This window comes from Pristiophorus japonicus, chromosome X, assembly GCF_044704955.1.
Source record: "Pristiophorus japonicus isolate sPriJap1 chromosome X, sPriJap1.hap1, whole genome shotgun sequence".
NCBI lineage: Eukaryota > Metazoa > Chordata > Chondrichthyes > Pristiophoridae > Pristiophorus > Pristiophorus japonicus.
Window position 1 is genome coordinate 26,518,871 of NC_092010.1, and position 26,849 is coordinate 26,545,719.

General features: G+C 45.4%; 1 protein-coding gene across 3 annotated transcripts in view; it reads right to left on the reverse strand.

The window, feature by feature from the left end:
* The window catches only part of LOC139240933 (acid-sensing ion channel 1B-like), a 357,576-nt gene that overhangs the window by 30,028 nt on the left and 300,699 nt on the right, over window positions 1–26,849 (reverse strand). For all 3 annotated transcript variants that reach the window (XR_011588759.1, XM_070869476.1, XM_070869477.1), the window contains exons 7-8: window positions 21,762–21,853; window positions 13,810–13,889 (exon numbers count right to left, since the gene is read on the reverse strand). Coding sequence is in view for 2 of the 3 variants with exons in the window: in XM_070869476.1 (XP_070725577.1) it covers window positions 13,810–13,889; window positions 21,762–21,853 (172 nt within the window). In the remaining variant the exon portion in view is untranslated. The remainder of the gene's footprint in view (window positions 1–13,809; window positions 13,890–21,761; window positions 21,854–26,849) is intronic.

The following is a 26,849-nucleotide window of genomic DNA, read 5'->3' on the forward strand; positions in this document are numbered from 1 at the left end:
GGGTCACAATCCTGGAACTCCCTCCCTAACAGCACTGTGGGAGCACCTTCACCACACGGACTGCAGCGGTTCAAGAAGGCGGCTCACTACCACCTTCTCAAGGGCAATTAGGGATGGGCAATAAATTCCGGCCTTGTCAGCGATGCCCACATCCCAGGAACAAATACATTTTTAAAAATTAAAATTCTTGGACTCTATCCCATCTGTTGAGTGTTCTGAGGGGAGGCTCTGTACAATCAAACAAATCTCGAGGGTATTCATCAATCTTTACATCTCCACTATTCAACCCTAACCTCTCTTTCCCTCTCCTCCAACTCCATGATTCAGATCATTTGAGCTTGTTGCAGAAAAAGGTATTTGATGAGGATTAGGTGGGAAATAAACATCAAGTTGCCAGGTTTTATGGTATGCTGCAGTCTGTGAATTTGTCTTCTACCTTATCTGATATCATTTCAAAGAAATGTTTTTCACATTTAATGGAGGTGCCATCATGTTGTATTCCAATTATTGCAACTATGTTTTCCTCTGAAAAATTATTTTAAAGAGAGATAGAATCAGAAATTAAAGCACAGAAGGGGGCCATTCAGCTTGCTGGTGTCAGCTGTGGCTCAGTGGGTAGCACTCTCTTGCCTCTGAGTCAGAAGGTTGTGGGTTCAAGTCCCACTCCAGGGACTTAAGCACATAAATCTAGGTTGACACTCCAGTGCAGTGCTGAGTGAGTGCTGCACTGTCAGAGGTGCTGTCTTTCGGATGAGACCTTAAACTGAGGCCCCGTCTGCTCTCAGGTGAATGTAAAAGATCCCATGGCACTTTTTCGAAGAAGTGCAGGGGAGTTATCCCCGGTGTCCTGGGGCCAATATTTATCCCTCAATCAACATAACTAAAAACAGATTGGTTTTGTGGGAGCTTGCTGTGCGCAAATTGGCGGCTGCTGCTGCGTTTCCTACATTACAACAGCGACTACACTCCAAAAGTACTACATTGGCTGTAAAGCGCTTTGGGGTGGCCGTGAAAGGCGTTATTTTTTTTCTTTCTTATTATGCTGATGCTAACTCTTCAGCTGAGCTATCTGATTCCATTTCCCAGTCCTTTCCTCATACCCTTTTATACGTGTCCTTTTCAAATATTTACTCTTTAAATGATATCTCTCTCGATAGCCACTTATAGTAAAGGATTTCACGTTGCAGTAACCTCTGCTTGAAGAAAATGGTTCTGAGTTTCCCCTTCATCCTTGTAGTGATAATCCTGAGTCTGTGACCATTTATTACCGATTCACATCCAGTGGAAACAATCTTTCACTATTTATAGGCTCGAAGTTTTTTATAAGTTGGAAAATCTGTGTTCAACTCCTGTCTCAGCCTCCTGTCTCAGTGTTTCCTTGAAAAAGCTCCAATTTTTCACACCTTTCTTCATAACTACTCAGTCTTATTTCCAGTATCATTCTCGTAAATCGTCGTTGTACTCTTACCAAGCTCTAATATGCTTCCTATAATGGTGCCCAGAACTGTGCACAATAATCCCTTGGCCTAACTAATGTCTTGTATGTTGAATTTTGAAAAGGTCACCATTCTAAATCCGGACGCAAAACAAAGAAAATAAAGAAAGTCTTGCACTTATACAGCGCCTTTCACAACCACCAGACATCTCAAGTGCTTTACAGCCAAGTGTAGCACTCCGTCAGTACTGCACTGGAGTGTCAGCCTAGATTTATGTGCTCAAGTCTCTGGAGTTGGACTTGAACCCACAACCTTCTGACTCAGAGGCAAGTGGGCTACCCACTAAGTCATAGAAACATAGAAACATAGAAAATAGGTGCAGGAGCAGGCCATTCAGCCCTTCTAGCCTACACCGCCATTCAATGAGTTCATGGCTGAACATGAAACTTCAGTACCCGCTTCCTGCTTTCTCGCCATACCCCTTGATCCCCCGAGTAGTAAGGACTTCATCTAACTCCCTTTTGAATATATTTAGTGAATTGGCCCCAACCACTTTCTGTGGCAGAGAATTCCACAGGTTCACCACTCTCTGGGTGAAGAAGTCTCTCCTCATCTCGGTCCTAAATGGCTTACCCCTTATCCTTAGACTGTGACCCCTGGTTCTGGACTTCCCCAACATTGGGAACATTCTTCCTGCATCTAACCTGTCTAAACCCGTCAGAATTTTAAACGTTTCTATGAGGTCCCCTCTCATTCTTCTGAACTCCAGTGAATACAAGCCCAGTTGATCCAGTCTTTCTTGATAGGTCAGTCCCACCATCCCGGGAATCAGTCTGGTGAATCTTCGCTGCACTCCCTCAATAGCAAGAATGTCCTTCCTCAAGTTAGGAGACCAAAACTGTACACAATACTCCAGGTGTGGCCTCACCAAGGCCCTGTACAACTGTAGCAACACCTCCCTGCCCCTGTACTCAAATCCCCTCGCTATGAAGGCCAACATGCCATTTGCTTTCTTAACCGCCTGCTGTACCTGCATGCCAACCTTCAATGACTGATGTACCATGACACCCAGGTCTCGTTGCACCTGCCCTTTTCCTAATCTGTCACCATTCAGATAATAGTCTGTCTCTCTGTTTTTACCACCATGTCTTTGAGCCACAGGAAACAGACCAATTCGCCTTCACACTGCCTCCAGCTCCACTGAAATAAGACCGCAGTGATCCAGAACATTAAACCCATCCTTTTTTTACCTTTTTATCCAATTAATGTCACTTAATGTTTCAATTAACTTTTAACATATAGTTTAAGACAGAATGCATTACGAAAACCCAACGGATACCATATATATCCCACTCATGGCACAAGTCATAACTCACTCGTAGCTCTATTACTCGTAAGTTGTCACGTCAGACATAAATCATATCCCGTGGGTCTACATAATCTGTCCTGTTTGGCCACTTCAAGAAGCTTTTTTTTTTCCCAGAGTGGGAATATTGATATCTGAAATTCTGAAAAGCTTCCTGCTGACCACATTCAGGCAGCAAGCATTCATTAGCGACGTCAGCTTGTCAATAATTAGCAGCCCTGTTTTAGTTTCCAGTTGTTGTCTTTCACTGCTGCATCTTTCAGATGCAGAACAATTAAAATTCTCATCCTTGTGTTCAAATCCCTCCATAGCCTCACACCCCACTCTCTCACTATCTCTGTAACCTCCTCTGAGATCTCTGCGCTCCTCCAATTCTGCCCTCTTGAGCATCCCCTATTTTTATCGCCCAACCACTGGCGGCCGTGCCTTCAGCTGCCTGGGCCCCAAGCTCTTGAATTCCCTCTCTAAACCTCTCCGCCTTTCTACCCTCCTTTAAGAAGCTCCTAAAAACCTACCTATTTGACCAAGCTTCTGGTCACCCGCCCTAATATCTCAAAGTCAGGGACGCTTCCAGTGTCCCTGACGACTACATGTGCGGGAAGTGCATCCGCTTGCAGCACCTGACAAACCGCATTGTGGCACTGGAGCTGTGGGTGGATTTACTCTGGAGCATCCACGTTGCTGAGAATGACGTGACTAGCACGTTTAGTGAGTTGGTCTTACCACAGGTAAAGGTTACACAACCAAATAGGGGATGGGAGACCAACAGGAAGAGCAGTGGAAGGAAGGTAGTGCAGGGGTCCCCTGCGGTTATCCCCCTGCAAAACAGATACACCGCTTTGGGTACTGTTGAGGGGGATGACTCATCAGGAGAGAGCAGCAGCAGCCAAGTTCATGGCACCGTGGGTGGCTCTGCTGCACAGGAGGACAGGAAAAAGAGTAGGAGAGCGATAGTGATAGGGGATTCAATTGTAAGGGGAATAGATAGACGTTTCTGCGGCCGCAACCGAGATTCCAGGATAGTATGTTGCCTCCCTGGTGCAAGAGTCAAGGGTGTCTCGGAACGGGTGCAGGACATTTTGAAGGGGGAGGGTAAACAGCCAGTTGTCGTAGTGCATATATAGGTAAAAAACGGGATGAGGTCCAACAAGACGAATTTAGGGAGCTAGGAACTAAATTAAAAAGTAGGACCTCAAAAGTAGTAATCTCAGGATTGCTACCAGTGCCACGTGCTAGTCAGAGTAGGAATCGCAGAATAGCTCCGATGAATACGTGGCTTGAGGAGTGGTGCAGAAGGGAGGGATTCAAATTCCTGGGACATTGGAACCGGTTCTGGGGGAGGTGGGACCAGTACAAACCGGACGGTCTGCACCTGGGCAGGACCGGAACCAATGTCCTAGTGGGAGTGTTTGCTAATGCTGTTGGGGAGGAGTTAATCTAATATGGCAGGGGGATGGGAACCTATGCAGGGAGACAGAGGGAAGTAGAATGGGGGCAGAAGCAAAAGATAGAAAGAAGAAAAGTAAAAGTGGAGGGCAGAGAAACCCAAGGCAAAAAGCAAAAAGGGGCACATAACAGCAAAATTCTAAAGGGGCAAAGTGTGTTAAAAAGACAAGCCTGAAGGCTCTGTGCCTCAATGCGAGGAGTATTTGCAATAAGGTGGACAAATTAACTGCGCAGATAGCAGTTATCGGATATGATGTAATTGGCATCACAGAGACATGGCTCCAGGGTGACCAAGGCTGGGAACTCAACATCCAGGGGTATTCAACATTTAGAAAGGATAGACAGATAGGAAAAGGAGGTGGGGTGGCATTGCTGGTTAAAGAGGAAATTAATGCAATAGTAAGGAAGGACATTAGCTTGGATGATGTGGAATTGGTATGGGTGGAGCTACGGAATACCAAAGGGCAGAAAACACGAGTGGGAGTTGTGCACAGAGCACCAAACAGTAGTAGTGAAGTTGGGGACAGCATCAAACAAGAAATTAGGGATGCATGCAATAAAGATACAGCAGTTATCATGGGCGACTTTAATCTACATATTGATTGGGCTAACCAAACTGGTAGCAATGCGGTGGAGGAGGATTTTCTGGAGTGTATTAGGGATGGTTTTCCAGACCAATATGTCGAAGAGCCAACTAGAGGGCTGGCCATCCTAGACTGTGTGATGTGTAATGAGAAAGGACTAATTAGCAATCTTGTTGCGCGAGGCCCCTTGGGGAAGAGTGACCATAATATGGTAGAATTCTTTATTAAGATGGAGAGTGACACAGTTAATTCAGAGACTAGGGTCCTCAACTTAAGGAAAGGTAACTTCGATGGTATGAGACGTGCATTGGCTAGAATAGACTGGCGAGTGATACTTAAAGGGTTGACGGTGGATAGGCAATGGCAAACATTTAAAGATCACATGCATGAACTTCAACAATTGTACATCCCTGTCTGGAGTAAAAATAAAACGGGGAAGGTGGCTCAACCGTGGCTAACAAGGGAAATTAAGGATAGTGTTAAATCCAAGGAAGAGGCATATAAATTGGCCAGAAAAAGCAGCAAACCTGAGGACTGGGAGAATTTTATAATTCAGCAGAGGAGGACAAAGGGTTTAATTAGGAGGGGGAAAATAGAGTATGAGAGGAAGCTTGCTGGGAACATAAAAACTGACTGCAAAATCTTCTATAGATGTGAAGAGAAAAAGATTAGTGAAGACAAACGTAGGTCCCTTGCAGTCAGATTCAGATGAATTTATAATGGGGAACAAAGAAATGGCGGACCAGTTAAACAAATACTTTGGTTCTGTCTTCACGAAGGAAGACACAAATAACCTTCCGGAAATACTAAGGAAGCGAGGGTCTAGTGAGAAGGAGGAACTGAAGGAAATCCTTATTGGGCAGGAAATTGTGTTGGGGAAATTGATGGGATTGAAGGCCGATAAATCCCCGGGGCCTGATAGTATGCATCCCAGAGTACTTAAGGATTAGCCCTAGAAATAGTGGATTCATTGGTGATCATTTTCCAACAGTCTATCGACTCTGGATCGGTTCCTATGGACTGGAGGGTAGCTAATGTAACAGCACTTTTTAAGAAAGGAGGGAGAGAGAAAACAGGTAATTATAGACCGGTTAGTCTGACATCAGTAGTGGGGAAAATGTTGGAATCAATTATTAAAGATGAAATAGTAGCACATTTGGAAAGCAGTGATGGGATCGGTCCAAGTCAGCATGGATTTATGAAAGGGAAATCCTGCTTGACAAATCTTCGAGAATTTTTTGAGAATATAACTGGTAGAGTAGACAAGGGAAAACCAGTGGATGTGGTGTATTTGGACTTTCAAAAGGCTTTTGACAAGGTCCCACACAAGAGATTGGTGTGCAAAATTAAAGCACATGGTATTGGGGGTAATGTACTGACGTGGATAGAGAACTGGTTGGCAGACAGGAAGCAGAGAGTCGGGATAAATGGGTCCTTTTCAGAATGGCAGGCAGTGACTAGTGGGGTACCGCAGGGCTCAGTGCTGGGACCCCAGCTATTTACAATATACATTAATGATTTGGATGAGGGAATTGAGTGTAATATCTCCAAGTCAACAGATGACACTAAGCTGGGTGGCGGTGTGAGCTGTGAGGAGGACACTAAAAGGCTGCAGGGTGACTTGGACAGATTAGGTGAGTGGGCAAATGAGTGGTAGATGCAATATAATGTGGATAAATGTGAGGTTATCCACTTTGGTGGCAAAAACACAAAGGCAGAATATTATCTGAATGGCGGCAGATTAGGAAAAGTGGAGGTGCAACGAGACCTGGGTGTCATGGTACATCAGTCATTGAAAGTTGGCATGCAGGTACAGCAGGCGGTGAAGAAGGCAAATGGTATGTTGGCCTTCATAGCTAGGGGATTTGAGTATAGGAGCAGGGAGGTCTTACTGCAGTTGTACAGGGCCTTAGTGAGGCCTCACCTGGAATATTGTGTTCAGTTTTGGTCTCCTAATCTGAGGAAGGACAGCAAAGGTTCACCAGACTGATTCCCGGGATGGGAGGACTGACATATGAGGAGAGACTGGATCGACTGGGCCTGTAGTCACTGGAGTTTCGAAGGATGAGAGGGGATCTCATAGAAACATATAAAATTCTGACAGGACTGGACAGGTTAGATACAGGAAGAATGTTCCCGATATTGGACATAGTCTAAGGATAAGGGGTAAGCCATTTAGGACTGAGATGAGGAGAAACCTCTTCACTCAGAGACTTGTTATCCTGTGGAATTCCCTACTGCAGAGAGTTGTTGATGCTAGTTCATTGGATATATTCAAGAGAGAGTTAGATATGGCTCTTACGGCTAAAGGGAGCAAGGGGTATGGAGAGAAAGCAGGAAAGGGGTACTGAGGTGAATGATCAGCCATGATCTTATTGAATGGTGGTGCAGGCTCGAAGGGCCAAATGGCCTGCTCCTGCACCTATTTTCTATGTAAATTTTGTTTGGTAACGCTTCTGTGAAGCGCCTTGGGACATTTTACTACATTAAATGCGGTGTATAAATGCAAGTTGTTGTTCTAAAGCCTGGATGTAGCAACTGCGGAATGCAACAAGGCGAGTGAAAAATGTGCGAGGACTTCAATTTCACGACAGCTCACCTTTACTATTGTGTCGTGCCAAACGTCCATGAGGGTTTTGGCACAAAATCTGCAAAAATAAGATCCAAAGGCCTCTTTATCGATACTCGTAATTAATTAAACAATAATGAATACACACAGGCAAGACAATTAATCTAAATGCGATGTTGTGAGTGAGAACATCATGAATCCAAAGCACTGATGCAGGCTAACTGACTTTGTGCTGTTCAGCATTGGAAATTTACAGAATATACGGTCGATAGTATTTCAGGGACAGTGGGGGTTGCTATGGCAGTGATTATTTAGCCTATTATTGGCTTGGTAAGAGCCCTTGCAAGTGCACGTTGTTGAGCTTATTATTGGCACTGTGTCTTGTTTCTAAACTCAGTGTAATTATAATGGCAAATGAATTGTAATTAATGGAATTGAAGTTACATAAATTCAATCCATAAACAAATTTGAAGCCAATAATAGCTGTCAGTTGTTCCAGGAATAATGTTCACTTTGACGAACATGGATATCACCATCTGAATTTAGCAATGTGTCTACTAAGACTCCTAGGTAGCGTTCAGCTTCAGCCTTCGCCATTTCAACACCATTCGTGGAGTATGTATGTCATCTATTACTTCTTCCTACATGCAGTACTTTGCACTTGTCTGCATTAAATTTCATCTGCCATTGTTCTGCCCACTTACATGTTATTCCGTCATTTCTGAGCTGCCTCTTTGGATTGTCAGTTTGGTATCACCTGCCAATTTGGCCACTTTGAACGGATTTTTTAAATCCACGTAGTTTGTGTCAATTAGAAGCAATGGCGTTCCCAGCACTGAGCTCTGAGGCACCACACTCAGTACCTCCTCCTATTCTGACATAACTCACCAAATATTGTTGGATAGATAATCCACAAGCTTATGCCTGATAATCAATTCCATTATTTTGCATGGAGTGGTAGGAAGACTCATGGGTCTGTAGTTGCCTGTGTTTGTTTTGGCACCTTTTTTGAATGTGGGTGTCACATTAGCCTGTTTATAATCTTTTGGTACTTCCTCAGTGTCTATTGACCCCATCAATGATTGGCAGTGTTCATTGACTCAGTCATAATGGTTGTCACTGCCTCACCAATCTCCTCCCTCGTCTCTCTCAATGCAATGGGCTACAATCGTCCTTCTCTGCAGTCCGGGACAAATACAATCTATTCCTGGAGATATATGTGTTTTCAGCCCATTTAGCCTGTCTAGGTCTTCCATCTCATTTGCAGTGAAGTCGCTGATTATACTTGGGGAATCTTTGTTTGGAGAGGGCATGTTGTTCATGCACGCGGAAGAAGTACTCATTCACAAAGAATTTTTTGCTGTTTTGTTTAGCTTCAGCCGCGATGTCCGTCCCCAGGTTGCCCTTTGCCTCTCTGATCACCAATGTTCCCCTAATTTTTTTTGGGGGGGTGCACGTTCCTTTTAAAGTGCTGCGCGGCCCGTTCAAAATTTCATGCATGCGTGGAATCTCCCATTGAGAAGCCAGCAACCGGCCTGCGTGGCTTAACGGGAACGTTGCTGATCATCCTTTGCATATGTTTCCGCATTTTCTTATATTCACCCAAGTGGACCCCTTCCCCTTTCTCCCTACAGGATTTCTGCAGGCCATTTTCATCTTTATCCCACTTCTAACTTGTTTGTTGATCCGTTTTGGGTTGTGTTTGTGACTGCTCAACATTATACTTTAAAGGTGTTCCACGAGTCTTCTACTGAAGTATTGTTCAGTAAACCACCACTTAATTTCATCAAATTGAGCCCTTTTAAAGTTATGTACTTGATCGTAACTCTGTGGTTCCCAGATCATGTTTAACTTTATCATTCTGTGGTTGCAATTCCACAGGAGTGCTACAACTTCCATTTCATTAATAATAGTTTTTCTTAATCTGCACACATTTCCCTTGGAGAACGGTGTGAAGTAGTGGAAGGCTTCTCGCAGGCTGATTAACAGTCTGACAGGCACAACATCAGCTCTCCTTCCATGGCCGTAACCATCTTTATACCAGCTGATAGGGTGGTTGGTCCGATATAGGGGTTTATCGGCTCCCACAACATATATGATCGGGGGAGCCACCCACACTGCTGCTGGCCGACAACCCAGAATTTAGAGCCGGAGCTCCGGGACTGTCTGGAGTAGGGTTCAAACTCTGCACTTATCTGACTCAGAAGTGGGAATGCTACCATTAAGCTAAAGGCTCACTATGATCTAGGTGGCTTTAGCAGACAGTGAGACAGTAGCAGTTCCCATCACAATGTCAATGAGTCTGAAAGGTCAGTGCTTTTAGGAAGCAAGGAACAGGCAATCCTTGAGACTTTCAGAGGGTGACCTGGGAACCACTTGTAACAGATCAAAATAGATAAGGTGTGGCAAGTCATGTATTGCTCATGGGAATGTCAGAATAACCTGTCAACTATCAACAAAACTGTCAACTTTTGGACAGTTGCTGTCACAGTGAAGAAAAGTGCCAATACTCTATGAGGTATTAAAACACCCCACAAGCAGCCAGGGGATGACACTTCAGTTAAGATGGCCCTGGGATCAGTAAAGCTGAACTCAGACATAAATCATCATCATAGGCAGTCTCTCGAAATCGAGGAAGACTTGCTTCCACTCTAAAAATGAGTTCTTTAGGTGACTGAACAGTCCAACACGGGAATTACAATGCCTGTCACAGGTGGGACAGACAGTTGTTGAAGGAAAGGATGGGTGGGACTGGTTTGCCACACGCTCCTTCCGCTGCCTGCACTTGGTTTCTGCATGCTCTCGGCGACGAGACTCGAGGTGCTCAGCGCCCTCCCGAATGCACTTCCTCCACTTAGGGCGGTCTTGGGCCAGGGATTCCCAGGTGTCAGTAGGGATGTTGCATTTTATCAAGGAGGCTTTGAGGGTGTCCTTGAAACGTTTCCTCTGCCCGGGCTCGTTTGTCGTGCAGGAGTTCCGAGTAGAGCGCTTGCTTTGGGAGTCTTGTGTCAGGCATGTGAACAATGTGGCCTGCCCAGCGGAGCTGGTCGAGTGTGGTCAGTGCTTCGATGCTGGGGATGTTGGCCTGGTCGACAACACAACGTGGACCATTTCCCATACCTCGGGAGCCTATTATCAACAAGGGCAGATATCGACGACGAGATTCAACACCGCCTCCAGTGCGCCAGTGCAGCCTTCGGCTGCCTGAGGAAAAGAGTGTTTGAAGACCAGGCCCTCAAATCTGCCACCAAGTTCATGGTCTACAGGGCATTAGTAATACCCACCCTCCTGAATGGCTCAGAGACATGGACCATGTACAGCAGACACCTCAAGTCGCTGGAGAAATACCACCAACGATGTCTCCGCAAGATCCTGCAAATCCCCTGGGAGGACAGACGCACCAACATCAGTGTCCTCGACCAGGCCAACATCCCTAGCATCGACATACATAACAGAACCCTGACTACACAGGAGCATTATCAAAAACAAAATTTGACACCATGATATATAAGGAGATGTTAGGGCAGATGATCAAAAGCTTGGTCAGAGAGGTAGGTTTTAAGGAGTGTCTTAAAGAAGCAGCGGGAAGTAGAGAGGCGGAGAGGTTTAGGGAGGGAATTCAAGAGCTTGGGGCCTAGGCAGCTGAAGGCACGAAAGAAAGGACTTGCATTTCTATCGTGTCTTTCATAACCTCAGGACGTCCCAAAGTGCTTTACAGCCAATGAAGTGCTTTTGGAGTGTAGTTGTTATTGCAATGTAGGAAACACGGCAGCTAATTGCACACAGCAAGCTCCCACAAACAGCAATGCAATAATGATCAGATAATCTGTCTTAGTGATGTTGATTGAGGGATAAATATTGGCCAGAAGTAGTACCATGGGATCTTTTACATCCACCTGAAAGGGCAGACGGGACCTCGGTTTAATGTCTCATCCGAAAGATGGCACCTCCAACAGTGCAGCACTCCCTCAGCACTGCACTGGAGTGCCAGCCTAGATTTATGTACTCAAGTCCCTGGAGTGGTCGCACTCTGTTTAAAGTCTCGGACTCTGGTAATGGTGTTCCTGATCCAGTGGCGAGGGGGCAGTGTGGGGAGACATCTCCAATTTGCCCTCCCCCTCTTTGAGGGAAGTCTGTAAGCTCCATCACTGACAGCGTCCAAGGGGGCATAATGATATTGTTAGATTGCCTGCCTTTGTTGGTTGCAAAGCCTGAGTAAAAGGACGATCAAATAATGTCTTCATCCTGGTTGAAAACTCCAGCATAAAAAGCACTAAGAGCTGTGTCTGAGTGCTTCACTCTAATTGATTGTTATTTAAAGCCAACACTCCTCCCAAACATCACTATGCACACAATAGCTGAATTGAACTTTTAAGGAGGATTAGACTGATGGATCCTTAGCACTGGTTAATGTCTTTGTGCAGAGGCAGAATTGATTCAAATTAAGATCTGAAAGCCTGATCGAGCTTTGAAGTCCCAAAGTTCTCTGGGAATACCAATTAAAATTGACTGGAGGAGATGTTGGAAAGCTCGACAGACAGGCTCAAATCAAATGGTGGATATCATCATCATCATAGGCAGTCCCTCGAATCGAGGATGACTTGCTTCCACATCAAAAAGTTCATAGGTGTTTCAATGAAGGACCTAAAATTCCAGGTCCCGAACTAAATCCTGAAGGGTGGAAGATGCCTGTGTGCGGATTTTTTTAACGTGTGGTAGCCGTTGCCCACCAGCCACCACACGGGCCTGACAGAGCTAGATCTTGGTCCAGTGGCAAGGATTAACCAAGACGACTGGAGACCAGCTCTGCTGCACAGACCTAGAGCGCGCACGTATCGCAGCGTGTGCTGCCCCTGGGCCCTCACCTCTCCTGGGCCCTGATCACGTCGCTCCACGATCTCTCGCCGCTCCTTTGCCCCGACCTCGCCTCTCCTGCTGTACCTGCCCACGCTCCAATCACCGACCTGAACCTTGGTGATGTCCCTCTTCATTGCCGTTGCTCTCCTGCTCCAGCACATGCTGCTCCCTGGAGTGGTATGCCGCCATGCTGTTCCTTCCGCTCCCCGGCCTGCTCCAATGGTGCTCGCAGGCCAGGGGCCGTGCAGACTGCTGGGCTAGGCCGCCACGCTGCTCCTTCTGCTCCCCGGGCTGGCATCAAGTTACTGGCATCATCGGGCTAGTTTAACAGTAACTGGGTCTACACGGAGTAATCATGCATGCAGATAGATCGCAATGTGCCGTCACTTTTGGGACAGCTACCATTGTTCTGCCTCCTCCAAACAGTAAACGTCACGCTGAAGCTTTCAGAAAATGGATGCCACGGGGATCATTTGAAGTTAACTTCTCCAGACAAATGGCGTCTACCCAGGGTTGGCCATATTGTATTGGTAATGGGTGAGTAGAAACACGTCTAACTGCCTGATGCATTTTCCTGACATTTTGATGGGTTGCCTCAATTTGGTGTAGTGCCAAGTCAAGTCTTGCAGAAATTCTTCGGAGCAGTAAAAGAGGAATCTCTCGGCTCCTATGCACTCTAAATGGATTACATTTCTCTTTCAATCACTTTGGTCAAACACTGAAACATTTAGTACATTTTTCCATTTTCTACACCACCCATCCTTGTAGCCCGAGTGAAATCGCCAACTAGTGCCAAATCAGAGGTTGATGTCCACTAGTCTTAAGACTGCCTAAACTCATTTCCGGCAGACCACTTGCAGCCAGTAGAGTGAGGGGAGACCTTCTGCCTTACTTTTTTTTAAATCTCAATCTTCCCTCCTCCACCCGTCGATTCATGTTTCAATCAGCACTGGCAACCTTGTGTTATCTCAGTCACGTAGCCATCCTTCAGGTTCGGTCCAGTTCCACCATTCTATTCAACCATGGGGGAAGGGGGAAATCATATACTGTTCTCACCTTCGTGTTTATTTATCTCAGGTCACTAATGTGTGGGGGGGAAAAATGATGCGAGTATCAAACTGGCCACTTGATAATTATTATTTGTAACACCAGTCTGATTGATAGAAAGTGAACTTTGCATAGACCAGTGATCCAATTTTTGGTCATTTCTAGTCTGTGTGGCTCAGTACCACACCGGGCGGTGCATTTACCAACCGAGCCACTGTCAGTTTCATAGAATTACAAAGAATTACATCGAATCTACAGCACACAAACAGGCCATTCGGCCCAAACTGGTCCTTACCGGTGTTTATGCTCCACACGGCCCTCCTCCCACCCCTCTTCATCTCACCCCATCAGCATATCCTTCTATCCCTTTCTCCCTCATGTGCTTATCTAGCTTCCCCTTAAATCCATCAGTTCTTATATTCTCCATGCAACAAAACAGTACGGACTCCCTTCTTCTGAGACTTTGCACTGAAGACTCGCGCGAAATGACTTGCAAAAGCTTACCTCATACATGTAGTCAAAAAGTTCCAGTATAGTCAGGAGACTTGCACCGATGAACAGACCCATCTGACCTCCAATGTCACCTTTGAACAGAAAATAACAGGAATTCATGATTAGAGCAGCAGATGACTGGCAGTGTAGTCTTCTTTCACATACTAAATAAAAAATCGTTTACTCAGAAGCTTGTCACCGCTTTGCAATATGGCTGCATTCATTGTAGTCATCATAAATAAAGATTTTGACAGCACCTCCCAAACCCGTGACCTCTACCACCTAGAAGGACAAGGGCAGCAGGTGCATGGGAACACCACCACCTCCATGTTCCCCTCCAACTCACACACCATCCTGACTTGGAAATATATCGCCGTTCCTTCATTGTCGCTGGGTCAAAATCCTGGAACTCCCTCCCTAACAGCGCTGTAGGAGTACCTTCACCACACGGACTGCAGCGGTTCAAGAAGGTGGCTCACCACCGCCTTCTCAAGGGGCAATTAGGGACGGGCAATAAATGCTTGTCTTGCCGGTGATGCCCACATCCCAGGAATGAATTAAAAAAATAAAGAGTATGGTGTGACACTGATGCCATTCTGCAAAGGCAATTTTTTTCCCCACTCCATTTACTAGCATAAACATAGACAAGATGTTTGAACCAAATTGCTTTAGGATGGTATCCATCCAGATTAGGAATGAATTGCTGGCTTCTTTTACTTCACCAGTCACTGCAATTTCCAGGAAACATGGATCAATCGGTTGCGTGAATTCAAGGTAGTGCAATAAACAACATGGCAATGGCGGCGAGCATAGTGAGCCAAGATTTGAAAAGTTTTACGTTTAGTGAATGAATCGATGAATTTTCCTCCTGTGTGACACAGGCGGAAAGGACTTCTGGGAAAATCAAGTGTTAAGAGGAAGCTCATGAGGATGTGAGCTGTGAATCATGCTGTAATGGCCAGGAGAGAGCTCTGCACAAGATGCTTTATGCGCACACACAGAGCCCTGCTCCCTGACCAGTAGGTTTAAACGATGAGAGCACAGGTGGGAGCACCCGCAATCTTTGTTTCTGAAGCGCCAGAGAGATCCTATAGACCCTCTGAGAACTGATTAAATGCAGTTTGACACCAACTGGTGTAGACAGCTTCCCCAAGGGTCTCTCATACTGCTGTGTCTGAGAGTCAGGGTTGGGTGCTGAATCCGGAGATATACTGTCAGTTTACACTGTTGTGAAGCACAAAGCATAGTGGCAGAGTCATTGAAACCCTTATAGAATGATACAGCACAGAAGGAGACCATTTGGCCCATCGTGCCTGTGCCGGCTCTTTGAAAGAGCGATCCAATCAATGTTCCCTTTAAGCTGTCTGGAGCTCCAGCGCAGGCCGCTTGCTGGCGTTACAATAGGAAAAACCGCGCATGCCCAGGAATTGGAATGGGCCGCACAGCCTGTTAAAGGGGCAGTTCGTTCCAGATCATCATAACTCGATGCGTAAAAAAAAATCTCCACATCTCGCCTCTGCTTCTTTTGCCTTGCTCTTTTCACGTGCTTGTTATGATATTAATGGTAAAATATCAGTACCGCACCAAGCTTTCCATTTATTACATTGACAGGCAGTCCAATTAAGATACCATTTGGCCCGTTTCACGATGCCTGACTGGAATATCAATTTTTCAACTAAACACTAGAGTCATAAATAAGGAACATTAACAATTGAGCAGGGGACTGGAAGCATTTGAGCTGGTTTCCCTATTAAAAAAATTTGCACTTGATATCCCTCTTTTTAACAGGACCCAATTTCCTTGCAGCAAATGTCCAAGAAACAGCTCCATGACTCACAATTAGCATATCAAATATTTTCCAATGATTGAAAGATCTGCTGCACACCAGTGGGGTGCATCTGGGTTCCAGCCTGGCAGAACCCAGCTTACATTCCCTGGAATAAAAACAGAAAAGGCGAGAAATGCTCAACAGGTCAGGCAGCATCTGTGGAGAGTGAAACAGAGTTAAGGTTTCAGGTCTGTGACCCTTCATCAGAACTGGAAAATGTTAGAGATGTAACAGGTTTTAAACAAGAGCAGGGAAAGGGGGTAGGGGAGGAAAGAACAAAAGGGAAGGTCTGTGATAGCTGGGAAGGCAGGGGTGATTAAATGACAAAAGGGATGATAGCGCAAGGCGAAAGGAGATGGTAATGGGATCGATACAGAAAAAAAATATGGGTCTGGAGGGGTGTAAATGGGAATGGCAGAATCAACTGCTGCCATGTGAAAAAATAGGGGCAGAGATAACATCCCTCCTTTCTTTGCTTCAAACCTGTTACATCTCTAACTTTTTCCAGTTCTGGCAGAAGTCATCGCTATGAAACGTTAATTCTGTTTCTCTCTTCACACATAAAGATTGCCCAGATTTCCCCCCCCGCCAATACTCGGTTTGATTCTCCCTCAATCCCAGTATGCCTCCTGCATGCTATTATTATACAAACATAGGAACAGGAGGAGGCCATTCAGCCCCTCGAGCCTGTTCTGTCATTCAATCAGATCATGGCTGATCTGCGCCTAACTCTATATACCCGCCTTTGCCCCATACCCTTTAATACCTTTGGTTAACAAAATGCTATCAATCTCAGATTTAAAATTAACAATGCATCTACCATCAATTGCCGTTTGCGGAAGAGAGTTCCAAATTTCTACCACCCTTTGTGTGTAGAAGTGTTTCCGAACTTCATAAACAAGCCATTAGAATGACGATACAAGGGTGTTTCAATATTCACAGTAAAAAATGTAATGGAATACTTTATCACAGCTATCTGAAAGCTTTATTATATTAAATGCCTAACACAAACTAAACGGTAATGCATTCGGTGGACAAGGTATTGTTTGGCATTGTTCTCACTGGAGCTGCAGTCAGGGAACTCACACTGATAAGATGGGAATGAATGAGCTACAAATGCTTGGCAGTTACATTTTATGCTAGGGTTTAGTCTCGTCGAGGAAAATCTGACATTGCCCTGTCACAGCAAACCAGCACCTGTCCATTGACACTCAAGGGGCAAAATTGCCCCACGCCCCTATCGAGGATGGTAACCTTACGGGGCCGGGACTTTTATCGCCTGGCCCAAAGGTCCCGCGCCCCTGACGTGGAATTGGGCCGTACGCCCCTCAAAGGAAGCGGAGATGCTGTCTCTGGAGCTCTGCTTCCTTTGAGGGCGCCTCCGTGGCGTTAGCGCAGCGCTGATTCCATTAAAAGGGAGGGCCGCTGCGCACTCTGCAAGCCGTACGATGGCGGCCCGGTCCACGTTAAGGCCGCCATGGTCAGGCCGACCCAAGAGTCGGCCGACCAACAAATATGGCGGCCCGAGGCGCTGCAGGCCTCCCCTTTAAACAGTGCCCCGAGAGTGGATGTATGCCTGCCTCCTGGCCCATGGGACAATTTCCTCCATGCGGTGTTAAGGGGTCGGTGCGCATGGCAATGTCGTCATCGCCGGTTGCATGGCGGCCCGGGGAGCTAACCGTGGGTCACGGCGCTGTCGGGACAGCGCCTCCAAAACCTTCGGGACAATTTCCCGGGAGGTGGTAGCGCCCCCTGTCTCCCGGGTGAAAACGTTAGCGCCCCCGGGCTATAAAAAGGAGCAATTTCGTCCCCTCAAGTTTCTCAGCAATTGAATCTGCAACAAAGTAAAGTCGTGCCAAATTAAGGGAGATAATGATTCCAATGCAGAACACTGCTTACAAAGTACTAAAATGGAAGGCTTATCTCAGTTCATGAATCTTGAGGACAATGATTCTTGATGACAGAGTAGGCAGCCAGAATTCCGTATCTCCGTCAAAAATAGATATATTCTCAGCGGCAGTTTTTATAGGTGCCAAGAATGGAATTTGAAAGACTGGGAGAGAGATAAGGTTTGCTTCTTGCATTAGGCACACTTCATGACACGGATCTCCAAAATATCTGCGAGTTTGACGAATTCCTCTGTTGCTAAAATCCTTGACATTCTCTGTGCAGTCCCTCAGCACAGAGCTTCCAAGGCAGCCGATATAAAAGCAGAATGCAGTCCTAATATGCCACATTTGTGGAGCTTTCCGTTACCGGTGATGGCAGTGCTGGGGGGTGGGAGAAGGATTACAGCCAGAGGTCAAAGGAAAGGGGAGCTGACGCCTGGAAAAATGATTGTGCAGATGATTTAAACAGTGCCCTTTGCCTTCTGGAGTTGGACCTAGGTTCTGATTAATGACAGTGAGAGCCTGAAGTGAAATAGGTTTGCACAAAGCAGCTCATAATTCGCCATTTATTGTTACAACACTGACTTTTATTTAGCGCGCCTGAAGATAATGGGGAAAGCCTTAGTTATCACAGTACATGCACACAAGTAAGACGGATTGAATACTTGCTTCCAATATTATTCGGCTTGATCCTGGTTATGAGCCATTGAAATCTCCAGATTCAGTTACAGTGTGGAGCCTGCAAGCAACGACTCAATGATTCATTACTCATGGTTCAGTAGTTTGCCTGCTACAGTCTCCTGATAAGCTGAGATGAGATCAGGACCCGGGTGAAATGTCTGTCATTCACTCGTGTCTTAACTAAAACTGAACTTTGCTTATTAGTATCTTATGAACTGCTGAAACAACAGCCAGGCCTCTGCCACTGAGCTTTAAATCTCTGCCATGATCTCTCCAGTCTCCTTGATCTTGTAAAATAACAACTTGCATTTATATAGCGCCTTCAACGTAGTAAAACGTCCCAAGGCACTTCACAGGGGCGATGTTCAAACAAAATTTGACACCGAGCCACATAAGGAGATATTAGCGCAGGCTTGGTCAAAGAGGTAGGTTTTAAGGAGCGTCTTGAAGGAGGAAAGAGAAGCGGAGAGGTTTAGGGAGGGAATTCCAGAGCTTAGGGCCTTGGCAATAGAAGGAATGGCTGTCAATGGTGGAGGGATTAAAATCGTGGATGCTCAAGAGGCCAGAATTGGAGGAGTGCAGATATAGGGGGAGAAATTCAGTATCGCCCGTTTGGGGTGGTAACGTTTGAAAGTTGGGAAACTTAGCGCCAGACGCTAATGATTCCCAGCTTTTTCTAAATTTGGTGTTTGCGCACTAGGAAGGAGGTGGAGTGCAGGCGGGGAGGTAGTTGTCCCGTGCAGCGCTGCCGTGATCCGAGGCTCCTCCCCTCCTATAAAGGGAAGGGCCCTCGCTGCAGGCTCCACATTGGGACCAGTGAGCTGGCCCCCGACGGCAGCTGCGATCCAGCCCGATCAGCCCCAAGCACTCCAGCAGAGTGCTGGGCTGATCGATCGCAGCTCAGGAGCAATCGAAAGATATCACTTTATGCATTGTTAAAATTTTTCTCCTACTCGCGCCAACATCCCCTTATACTTGCGCCTCCAAAACTCCCGGCCTCCCGAACAACGCCTCCTGCAGCTGTTGGTGTTGTCTCCCGAAATTTGGGTCCGGGTCACTAGCAGGGCAATGCGCACGGCAATGACGTCATGGTCTCCAAGCACAGAAGATCGGTGCGCAAAGTGTTACTGCCGCCGTAAACCTCTCAGCCAAGTTGGCGGGAGTCATTCATCTCGCCGCAGAGTCAGTAAGTCGTTAGCACCCCGTTAGCGCCCCCTGGAGGCGATAACGAGAGGTGCTAAGGAGGTCAATTTCTTGGCAATATTTGATGATGAACAATTTGGTGGATGTTTAGGTGAAGAGGGATTGGAACATTTTTCAAGAATTTGCATTTTCAGAATCAGCCACTTCAGATTAGGTGTGTCATGGCAAAAGAACAAGGTTAAACTCTTCGAAACTGTCTCAACACAACCTCAAACTCAACCTGTCGAGAGTACCCTCGACTCCAGCAGTGTGACTTTTCCACATCCCACATCAGAAAGGACACACATCCTCTTTGAATAAGGGTCAATATTACATTAATTAACAGTTCTTAATAGACATTTAAGAACTTCTGGCTGGCCTCCCACTTTCCACCCTCCCTAGACCTGAGCTCATTCAAAACTTGGCTGCCCGTGTCCTAACTCGCACCAAGTCCCATTCACCCATCATCCCTGTGCTCGCTGACCTACAATGGCTCTCGGTCCGGCAAACCCTTGATTTTTAATTTCTCATCCTTGTGTTAAAATACCTCCATGGTCTTGGCCCCCCCCTATCTCTGTAACTTCCTCCAGCCCCACAACTCTCCGAGATCTCTGCACTCCTCCAATTCTGGCCTTTTGGGCATCCCTGATTGGTGCATGTGCCTTCAGCTGCCTTGGCCCTAAGCTCTAGTATTACCTCCCTCAACCGCCACACCTCCATCTTCTCCTTTAAGATGCTCCTTAACACCCACCTCTTTGATCAAGCTTTTGGTCACCTGTCCTAATATCTCATGTATCACATTTTGTCTGATAATCGCTCCTGTGTGCTGCCTTGGGACGTTTTACTATGTTAAAGGCGCTATAGAAGTACAAATTGTTGTTAATGGGTAGCTTTGTACTGTACACTTATGCCCGTTAGAAATGGAGTTGAGACGATACAAACTTATTTCACTTCGGGCTCTGATAGTTATTACAGGAGACTGTTGCCTGATCAGTCTGGACTGGATTTGAACCTCAGTCTCTGAGGTAAAAGTCAGTGCTTGAATCATTTTATAGAACTGTTGGGTTGGAGAAGGTGCAGGCAAGGTCATAAGAGGAACGTCGAAGCTCAAGTGATTTCTTTGTCAGTTTGTAATTATTTCAACAGACTGTCATGTTGTCGAAGGTCTGTACGTTATGTGGTGAGAATACCTTCACGTCTAATATACTGGTTAAGGACAGGCTTTTGAAGGTGATAGCAGTCACTCGGTGTTCCCGCAGCAAAATATACGATCCGTTTTAATTTGGATTAGTTTTGCTTCCCCCCCCCACCCTCTTTTTGATCCAATTTATTTCACCACTCACAGCTGCCTCTCACCACCACTCTCCGCTAGCTGAGTAAACAAACTGCTGTGGGCTGTGCACTCCTTCACAACCATCATCAGCACTGCTCCGTGAGAAGCCAGAAGGAAGTATAATTCCCAGCCATACATTCCATCCCCCTCTCCGGCCACCGGCTCAGGTTGAACCAGACGGCCTGCAACCTCAGCGCCCTATTCGACCTCAAGCTGAGCTTCCGACCCCATATTGTCCCCTTCACAAAGCTCGCCTACTTCCGCCTCCATCCCATCATCCGCCTCCGCCCCTGCTTCAGCTCATCTGCTGCTTAAACCCTTTGTCAGAATCGATTATTCCGCTGCTCTCCTGGCCAGCCTCCCAGTCCTTGTAAACTTCAGCTCATCCAAAACTCGGTTGCCCGTGTCCTAACTCGCACCAAACCTCGCTCATCCATCATCCCCTGTCCTTGCTGACCTACATTGGCTTCCGGTTAAGAAACGCCTCCAATTTAAAATTCACATCCTTGTGTTTACATCCCTCCATGACCTCAACCCTCCCCATCTTTGTAACCTCCTCCAACTCTACAACCCTTCTCCGCTCCCGCCGAACTCTCCATTCCTCGAACTCTGGCCCTTTGTGTATTCCCCCCTCCCTTCATTCCACCTTTGGGGGCTGTGCCTCAAGCCGCCCATGTCCCACAGAGACCTTCATTTACCAGTTGTTTGCCCGTCATAGAGCACTCCATTTATCTTGTTGCATTTTTCCAACATAAAGCAACCCCATCTCCCCAGATGTGTCCGGCCACCAGAGAGACTCCATAGAACACTTCCTAAAAATGATATTTTCCTCCCATTTTACGTAATTCTCCATGCTGATGTCACATCCGCCGCAAAGTATAAAACAGGGCAACCGAGCAAACAGCGGGGACCGACTCGCAATCAGACAACCTCTGACGCAAACACAGTCGTCCGCGGAAACTGAGAAAACACCATTTTCAGTTCATTAAAACATTGGCTGCAAACAAGTTTGCTGTGTTTCGTGGCAAAACCCCAGCATGGTCACACTCACCCAGCAGGCCGGCCACTTCGTAAGCTTTCTTCTGTTCAATCGTTTCATAGTTTAGAGCCTCAAAGAATATATCCAGCACAAGAATATTCTCCCTTGAAAAGAAGGAAAATTGCACCACATCAATTTTGCATGCATCTGATGATAAAGTTACTGCTCTTCAGATGAGAGAAATCAACCTGCACTCAGCCATTTAATTGCATCCTGCAAGCTAAAATGGAATTCTAAACAGTGTTTGTGTACCAGGATATTTCTGCTTTGCCAGGCCAAGGTCAGCATAGCAAGGTCATGTGTTCTTATGAAATATGTTTTCTTACCAAACCCTTAATGATTTCAGTTGATGTGGATTCAGAGGCCATGTTACATTAGTCTTGCATTACAGGTCACAGATTGCACAAACAATTATAAGCATTTCAAATAAAATCAAGGTGCAGATTAGAGAAAACAACATTACTCTGTGTTGGCAATTCTGAAAAGCAATTATAAATCCCGAATATCAGTTCAACTGCAGTCTATTTTTCCTTTCACAAAAGCCACTGTCGTGCAGATGATATTTTTAGATTTTTGTTTCGTACAATAGTCTTGCATTCTGTTAAAGAAACCTGGTGCTTGATTCCGAGCCCCTTTATCTCCCACTATCTACATGATAATAATGCATTTTTGGCAGAAGTGACATTTCCAATGCAACATCCATCTGTGTTAAAGTATCTATTAGCCCTTTATCATAGGAAGATAGGACCATAGGAACAGGAACGCCATTCAGTCCCTTGAGCCTGTTCCACCCTTTAATTAGATCATGGCTGATCTGCATATTAACTCCATTTACCTGCCTTGGTTCCATATCCCTTAATACCCTTACCTAACAAAAAATCTATCAAGCTCAGTTTTGAAACTTTCAATTGACCCCCAGCCTCAATATTGTTTTGGGGAGAGAGTTCCAGATTCCCACTACTCATTGTGTGAAGAAGTGCTTCCTGACATCATCCCTGAACAGCCTGGCTCTAATTTTAAGGTTATGCCCCTTGTTCTGGACTGCCCCACCAGAGGGAATAGTTTCTCTCGATCTACCCCATCAACTCCTTTAATCATCTTAAACACCTCAATTGGATCACCATTTAATCTTCTACACTCGAGGGAATACAAGCCTGGTCTATGCAACCTGTCCTTATAATTGAACCCTTTTAGCCCCGGTATCAGTCTGGTGAATCTGTGCTGCACCTCCTCCAAACCCAATATATCCTTCCTGAGATGCAGTGCCCAGAACTGAACGCTGTATCCAGACAGGGTCTGACCAGGGCTTCATATAACTGTAACATAACTTCCACTCCTTTGTATTCCAGTCCCCTTGAGATAAAGACCAACAGTCCTTTAGTCTTTATTTTTTGTACATGTCCACTATCTTTTAGTGATTTCAGGGACCCCTAAATCTCTCTGTCTTTCACTGTTTCTAGCTTCTCATCAATGAGAAAATACTCTGATCTATCTTTATATGTTCAAAGACAATGATCTCACACTTCCCCACATCGAACTCCATCTGCCACAGTTTTGCCCACTCACTTAATCTATCAATGTCCCTTTGCAACATTCTGCTCCCATCTACACTACTTACTGTGCCACCTAACTTAGTGTCATCAGTAAGCTTGGACATACACTCACTATTCCTTCATCTAAGTCATTGATAAATATAGTGAAAAGCTGAGTCCCCAGCACAGACCCCTCCCTGGGGGACACCACTAGTCACATCCTGTTAATTGGAGTACGTACCCATTAACACTACTCTCTGTCTCCTACACCGACTCAATTCCCTATCCATGTCAATAGTTTGCTTCCAATTCCACGCACTTTTTGTTAACGGCCTCTTGTGTGGAACCTTGTTGAATGCCTTGTGGAAGTTCTTATAAATAACATCCATCATGTCTCCCTTAACTACCACTTTAGCTACCTCCTCAAAAAAAACATGCAACATAATCCTTAAATGACACTATAAATTGCTGTTAATAGTGGTCTAGAGTTTTGGGATGGTTCTGAAAATACAAAATAGCCTACTTGCAGAATAATAGACAGGGGGAAGTGATTGCAAGGCAGTAATCTCATCTCTGGGTCCAGTTGATTTGCATGTAAAATAATGAATACTTGGGAGTGACAGCAAAGTTGTAATTGTGAGGTATGAATAATTCCATGAGCTCTTTCAGTTGTTTCTCACCATCATCTGAACTTTGAACTCAGATTATAACCCTGAAGTCACTCTCAGGTATGCATTATACCTTAGAATTAATCATCTGGAGTTCATGGGGAGATGATGGGAATGGAGCGGGGTTAGTTAATGATGACCTCCCTGTGAACCCAGCAGGTTTAAGCATTTATGAGGGCTACGTGCAGAATATTCTTGTATATGCCGACTGCATAGGTGGTTGGCATTTCAACAACAACTTGCATTTATATAGCGTCTTTAATGTAGTAAAATGTCCCAACGTGCTTCACAGGAGTATTATCAAACAAAATTTGACACCAAGCCACATAAGGAGATATTAGGGCAGGAAAGAGGTAGGTTTTAAGGAGCGTCTTAAAGGAGGAAAGAGAGGTAGAGAGGCGGAGAGGTTTAGGGAGGGAGTTCCAGAGCTTGGGGCCCAGGCAACAGAAGGCACGGCCACCAATGGTTGAGCGATTATAATCAGGGATGGTCAAGATGGCAGAATTAGAGCAGCAGAGACATCGCGGGGGGTTGTGGGGCTGGAGGAGGTTACAGAGATAGGGTCTTAATAGGCTGTGGAGTTATTAATGTGTTGCTGGTAGTTTTTATAAACTTGTAAAACTGAAGTGACAGGAGCCTCCAGACAATTTTATTCTGTTTTGGATTAATTTTATTGTTTTAAAAACAGAAGTGAGTGACATTGAGTGCAGCGATTGTCAGTACACCAGACGTACTTGATGTACGATGTAGAATTAATATGCGGACATGATCATATAATTCTTGCAAGTTTATCTGGTAATAATCCACCTTTAATAAATGGGATACAGCAGTTAGTCTATCTAATAGCACAAAATATGAATACCGTTAGACTATGTTCTTGTACAAGTAGTGGAGGAAAACAATTTAACTTTACAGTTCATAAAATACTCTTAGTTTTCTTTATGTTTTTCCTCAATTGCCTCCCTTCTTCTACTGAAGGGAGTGAGTTTTGCTGGTGTTCGAGTCCACTGATCCCAGCTACCCTCTGGTACCTCAGCTCAAATGATCCTTCCTGATGTGTGAGCCTGGACAGTGGGTATCAGCAGGCTATTTGACTTTGAAGGGCATCGCATCTTGGCCCGATACTGTCCTCACCTACACCCATTCCAGCAGGAGTTATTGACTAGCGATCAGAAGCGGGAACCCTGGCTGACTTTTTTTCCTTTCCGACGTCAGGGGCATGGAGTGGGTGGGGTGGGGTGGGGGAGGGCAACTCTCTGGTACTTCATATTCATGCTGTCAGCAAGTGATGGCTGGCTACCAAGAGGATAGCAAAGCTAATCCTGTCTGCACCCAATCTCCTTACACACATCTCCAGCAAAGGTGAGCGAACAGGAGCGCCGGGAACACTGGCTGATTATCTCCTCTCCCGAGTTAGAAGCTAACTCTAGCTCCACAGCTGCCCCAGTCAAGATTGGTTAACACCATGTCACAGTCAACAAATGGAATCTTATATTCTACTTTGGATTGAAGATTATTTGAAATAAAAATGGGAATCCATATCACTTATTTTGCACAGGCTACACAACTCATACTTTGCAATTATGAAATTGATTTTGTCACACAGGATAGATTTTCTTCCAATCAGGTGTAACACTTCAATCTAAGGAGTTAATTAAGATAAATGTGGCAATATGTCATTGAATTTCTCTGGAGGAAAGATTTCTTGATTGCTACTTAAACACGCTTTTCTTTACACAAGCTTATAGCATTGCAACCCATAGTGAACTGCAGGCAAAAGTGCCATCTATCCATCTATCCATCTGTCTGCCTGCCTATCTGTCTATCTGTCTGTCTATCTATCTGTCTCTGTTTATCTATCTCTGTTTAGCTATCTATCTATCTGTCTAGCTTTCGATCCATCTGCCTGTCTGTCTCTATCTATCTGTCTCTGTTTATCTATCTGTCTATCTAGTTATCTATCTATCCGTCTGTCTACCTATCTATCTAGCTAGCTATCTATCTGTCTGTTTATCTATCTATCTGTGTCATGTGGAACTTGACCTTAACTTCTGATGATGTTGTCAAGTGGTAGCATGTAGATGAGAAATAGGAGGGGGCCAATTATAGATCCCTGGGGGACTCTAGAGGTAACGGTGCAGGAGCAGGAAGAGAAGAGAATGCAGAAGATTATGCAGCGCTGCAAAAGGAAAGAGACTTACATTTATGCAGCGGGAGATTTTATGAATTACACCTATCCTGCATGGAGCATCGGGGCTGTTCAGTTCATAAAGTCTACTTCATCATATGTTTCAGTGACGTCTCAATGTGCTTCATGAGTGATAAATTGCCTTGAAGTGCAGCGGGTTTGCTTTTTCGGCAAACTTGGCAGCCGTTTTGTGTGCAGCAAGATCAGAGACAGCAATAAGAAAAAATAAAGACTTAGTGGAATCTATACCACAGCACAAGTCAACACACTGAGAAGAGGGGAGGAACATGGAAGGGGGAGGAAGAGAAGAAGAAAAAAATAGTTCAGACTTTGGGATGAAGTGATAGCGAGGGGATATCACTCAGCAATCACACTAGCACAGGCATACACAATGAAAGAAAGAATTTGGATTTATATAGCGCCTTTCACAACCTCAGGACAGCCCAAAGCGCTTTACAGCCAATGAAGTACTTTTGAAGTGTAGGCACTGTTGTAATGTGGGAAAAGCAGCAGTTATGAGATGAATGACAGGTTAATTGTTTCTGGTGAGGCTGGATGGTGGGCGGAATTTAGGCCAGGACATTGAGAGAACGCCATGATTTTCTTTGAATAGCTCCATGAGGTCCTGAACATCCATTGGAACAGGCAGATAGGGCCTCGATTTAATGTCTCAGCCAAAGGATGACATCTCTGACATTGCAGTGCTCCCTCA